Source organism: Oncorhynchus gorbuscha, unplaced genomic scaffold (genome assembly GCF_021184085.1).
Source record: "Oncorhynchus gorbuscha isolate QuinsamMale2020 ecotype Even-year unplaced genomic scaffold, OgorEven_v1.0 Un_scaffold_1744, whole genome shotgun sequence".
Lineage (NCBI taxonomy): Eukaryota > Metazoa > Chordata > Actinopteri > Salmoniformes > Salmonidae > Oncorhynchus > Oncorhynchus gorbuscha.
The window spans coordinates 109,155-114,449 of record NW_025746434.1 but is presented as its reverse complement, the minus strand read 5'-3'; the positions used below and the strand labels follow the sequence as shown (position 1 = coordinate 114,449).

The window sequence follows — 5,295 nt, the reverse complement described above, 5'->3', positions numbered from 1 at the left end:
AATCAATGAACCAACCCAAACCAACCAACCAACCATTCAATCAATGAACCAACCCAAGCCAACCAACCAACCAACCATTCAATCAATGAACCAACCCAAGCCAACCAACCAACCAACCATTCAATCAATGAACCAACCCAAGCCAACCAACCAACCATTCAATCAATGAACCAACCCAAACCAACCAACCAACCATTCAATCAATGAACCAACCCAAACCAACCAACCATTCAATCAATAAAGCAACCCACCATTCAACTAACCAATCAACCAACCATTCAATCAATGAACCAACCAACCATTCAATCAATAAACCAATAAACTAACCAACCAACCATTCAATAGACCAACCAACCAATCAACCAACCATTCAATCAATGAACCAACCAACCATTCAATCAATAAACCAATAAACTAACCAACCAACCATTCAATAGACCAACCAACCAACTAACCAATCAACCAACCATTCAATCAATGAACCAACCAACCATTCAATCAATAAACCAATAAACTAACCAACCAACCATTCAATAAACCAACCAACCCACTAACCAGCTAATCAATCAATCAACTAACCAACCAACCATTCAATAAACCAACTAACCCACCAACCATTCAATAAACCAACTAACCGACCATTTAATCAATCCAAAGCGCCCTGTACCTTCATGAGGACCAGGGAGTGTATCTTCTGTTCAGCCCTGAGTCGTCTCATGCTTCCTCTGATGGCCTGCAGACTGTCACTCTCCAGACTAGCTCCTGTAGAGGCCAGCTCTATGGAGCCCAGGTACCCTACCATCATACCCACGTTCAGGATCCCCTCACTGGGCTCCAGGGAGAAGTCCTCCCCTTCCACCTCCACCTGGAAGGAGGAGAGACAAAACATATTGTAAAAATATTACTACAACATTCACTGATGTAAAACCTAGCTGATAATGTAGATGTGTGGGTTCCATACTTAGCTGATCATGTAGTTGTGTGGGTTCCATACCTAGCTGATAATGTAGATGTGTGGGTATTAAACCTAGCTGATAATGTAGATGTGTGGTTATCAAACCTAGCTGATAATGTAGCTGTGTGGGTATCAAACCTAGCTGTATGGTTATCATTCCCAGCCGATAATGTAGCTGTGTGGTTATTAAACCTAGCTGATAATGTAGATGTGTGGTTATCAAACCTAGCTGATAATGTAGCTGTGTGGTTATTAAACCTAGCTGATAATGTAGATGTGTGGTTATCAAACCTAGCTGATAATGTAGCTGTGTGGTTATTAAACCTAGCTGATAATGTAGCTGTGTGGTTATTAAACCAAGCTGATAATGTAGTTGTGTGGGTATCAAACCTAGCTGATAATGTAGCTGTGTGGGTATCAAACCTAGCTGATAATGTAGCTGTGTGGTTATTAAACCTAGCTGATAATGTAGCTGTGTGGGTATCATAACTAGCTGATAATGTAGTTGTGTGGGTATCAAACCTAGCTGATAATGTAGCTGTGTGGATATTAAACCTAGCTGATAATGTAGCTGTATGGTTATTACACCTAGCTGATAATGTAGCTGTGTGGGACTCTGGTAAACAGTAATGCACTATACAGGGAACATAGTGCCTTTTGGGACACACACACACACACACACACACACACACACACACACACACACACACACACACACACACACACACACACACACACACACACACACACACACACACACACACACACACACACACACCTGGATCTCTGCCTCCTGCAGATGGAACCCGTCCAGGAACACTGAGTCGTCGGCCATTAGAACCCTGTCCATCTCCTCCTCAGAGAGCAGGTTGGGGTTGCTATGGGAACGGCCTCGGCCCTTATGGTACGGGGGGAACTCTGGCTCTGACAGGGGCCTCGCAGGCTTGGCCGACGCAGACGAGGAAGAGGAGGCACGGGGAGGAGGAGGAGCGATGGCCCTGTCTTTAGGATTAGGTTTAGGTTTAGTTTATTTGAGCATGGTGGTACATTATGCAGAAACACACATAAAGGGCCAGTTTACCAGACACAGATTAAGCCTAGTTAGTCCTGGACTAAAAAGCATTTTCAATTGAGAATCTCCATCAAACTAAGTCTGGGGAAACCAGCCACAAAAATGTGATGTCATACAGTATATTATAAAAGAAAATCATGCTATATTAAAAGAGGTCGATGTCTACCTTTCTCTGAGCTGCTGGAGGAGTGTGAAGAGTTGTCAAAGATCATGTTGAAGATTCCTCCAGACTGCATCTCCGCCACCACCCTCTCTGCCCTGTTAATACCCAGGGTCTTAGAGTCCAGCTTGGGCTTGAACCAGCCACCTCCTCCTCCTCCGCTGGCGCTGTTACCACGGGAACCCGGCTTCACGTTTTTGTTGTTTCCTCCTCCGCTGCTGCTGTTATGGAAACCACACAACTCCTCGTCGCTGGAGCACGAGTCCGCGGCGGCTGCCGCTCCCCCGGCCGCCGGACTTCCCGAATTGTTCCCGTGGCGACGGTTGCGGTTGGTACCGCCGTGTCCGTGACGACGGCCTCCCCGGTCTCCCTCGGCGACGACCAACAGCAGAACCCCCGTGCATCGGCCAATCAGCTTGACGACGTCCTCGTGCGACGCCGTGGAGACGTTTATGTCGTTAACGGACAGGATGTGGTCACCGGAGCGGAGACCCACGTAGTCCGCCGGACTCCCTTTCAGAATGCAGTTGAGGACACAGGGGCCCTGGCCAGAGAGGGTGAACCCATACCCTGCCCTCCCGCGGGCCACCTCCACCCCCGAGATACGCCCACCCTGGTGGGGGTGAGGAGGCGAGGGTAAGGCTGTGAGACCTCCATGTCCTCCATGACGTCTCTTGGACGAGGTGTCCGTCTGTCTGAACATTGTTTTGACTCGTTGTTCTGTTGTTCAATGTAATTTATCCAACCCTTATGTTACCAGGTAAGTTAACTGTTATTTATCCAACCCTTATGTTACCAGGTAAGTTAACTGAAGTTATTTATCCAACCCTTATGTTACCAGGTAAGTTAACTGTTAATCTGTTACCAGGTAAGTTAACTGATGTTATTTATCCAACCCTTATGTTACCAGGTAAGTTAACTGATGTTATTTATCCAACCCTTATGTTACCAGGTAAGTTGACTGATGTTATTTATCCAACCCTTATGTTACCAGGTAAGTTAACTGTTATTTATCCAACCCTTATGTTACCAGGTAAGTTGACTGTTATTTATCCAACCCTTATGTTACCAGGTAAGTTGACTGTTATTTATCCAACCCTTATGTTACCAGGTAAGTTGACTGTTATTTATCCAACCCTTATGTTACCAGGTAAGTTGCCTGATGTTATTTATCCAACCCTTATGTTACCAGGTAAGTTAACTGAAGTTATTTATCCAACCCTTATGTTACCAGGTAAGTTGACTGAGAACATATTGTCATTTGGGCCTAGAACAACAACCAGGGAAGAGGAGAGAGGTTTCCTCCCTCTCTCGTTCTAGTGTTGAGGGCTTTCTAAAAAATGTGTCAGCAGGGTGAGAGCATGACGTCAGCCCCTCCACTCTAACGCCAGCCCTGCCATGCTGGTGCCACTCTCTGTGGATGATGTGACTTGTCACAGGTCAGGCAGGGGTCACCTACGGAGACACAGGAGGGACAAACAGCACCATTGTGAGTGATGGTAGCCAATTCAACACACAGACGACAGGAGACAATATAACAACAAAGTCACATGTCTGAAAGGAACACATCTGAGTCAGCACAGTACCATTGGGGTTGGTAGCAGTGTTTCCCAAACCTCTCCTTGAGTACCCCCAGCTGTTTAAAAAAAAAAGTGTATTTATTTAACCAGTCAGTTAAGAACAAATTCTTATTTTCAAATACAGCCTAGGAACAGTGGGTTAACTGCCTGTTCAGTGGCAGAACAACAGATTTGTACCTTGTCAGCTCAGGGGTTTAAACTTGCAACCTTCCGGTTACTAGTCCAACGCTCTAACCACTAGGCTACCCTGCCTGACTACCTGCCCCTCTACCAATGAGGTAAATGAGGTCTTGGTGCTCAGTTGACCAGTAGAATAACACTGGAATACATCAAATGAGTTGAACGGTTGGGGGAACTCAACGAGACGTTTGGGAAGCACTGTCTTATAGCCATGCAGGACAGAAGAGAAAGTTCCCAAATATACACTCCTTTAAGAAGTCATATAAAAAGGAAAAAGAACTATGAGATAAATAAACACTAAAGTACATTTTTTAAACGCAATGCCAAGGAAGGAATACTGAGTTCTACCAACACTCCTTGGTGAACGAATGTACCTCAACCACTGACACAAAACCACACCTGCCTCGTGGCGTGGGTGGGGTTAGAAGACGCACGGCATTGACCAATGGGAAGGCTGATTTCAAAACCGCGAGGGCGGTAACTCACGACTCACCTTTCCAACAGGTGTTGAAGTTACAGTTGCGTGGCAACAAGAGAGCCTCCTCTCCTCACCCTCCAGCTGTGTTTGCGAACTGCTGATAAACCTACAAGTGAGCTAAACTTTGTCAAAGAGAGAACTAGCGAAGGTTAGCAGCTTGTTTTTGCACGAGAGGACGAGAATAGAGAGAGCTAACTGAGTTAACGTTAGCTGGCTACAAGTAGCTAGCTAGGTAGCCATTAGCAAGCGTATCTAACAAACTGAGACGATAACGAAAAAAAAAATGACAAGTTGTTAATTGTATCAATAGTACTGCACTGTCGTCATTTAGTCTTCAGTCTTTGTGTTTATAATGAATATAAAGATAGTTTACAAACTTTGTAATTATTGTCCGTAAATATATACACACGACCTAGGAAAGTGCATCCACCCGTGCTTAACTACTGTCCCGCCTCCGTTTTCCAAGAATCGTGTAATATCAACGAGTCACCATGACAACGATAGTGTACACGAAACTCTTCTCCGTCCTGTCATTGGTTTACGTGGCTGTCAATCATAGTCTGAAACAGTTTGATTGAGAATCGACGAGCAACAAAAGTAAAGTACAGGTGGCCGAACAAAAAAATGTCAACAAGAAAATGACATTCACCCCCGCAAAAGGTTTAGATCTTTCACACACAATTATTCAGAGTAATAAATTACACAAAGACCCGTTGGCATTCATCCGGAATGTGTTTTGCAGACGACACAGCTATATAATTGTTTGCAAAAAAAGCGATTAAGAACAACAGCTGGCTGAAAGTGTACCGGTGTTGCAGCAGTTGTCATGGTTAGCTACCGGTTCAGCCTAGTTTATGAGCTAGCCACAGA

At 45.0% G+C, this 5,295-nt stretch overlaps 1 protein-coding gene across 1 annotated transcript; it reads right to left on the bottom strand.

Annotated features, from left to right (window-relative positions):
• Positions 1-667: 667 nt before the first annotated feature.
• LOC124023969 (regulator of G-protein signaling 12-like) lies at positions 668-3,034 on the bottom strand (the record flags this gene model as incomplete). The annotated part of the gene is made up of 3 exons (XM_046338129.1): positions 2,194-3,034; positions 1,734-1,957; positions 668-865 (listed from the first exon to the last, which is right to left on the bottom strand). Coding segments are annotated over exons 1-3 (1,119 nt in total), but the record flags the coding sequence as incomplete, so codon positions are not given.
• Between the last annotated feature and the right edge of the window lie 2,261 nt (positions 3,035-5,295).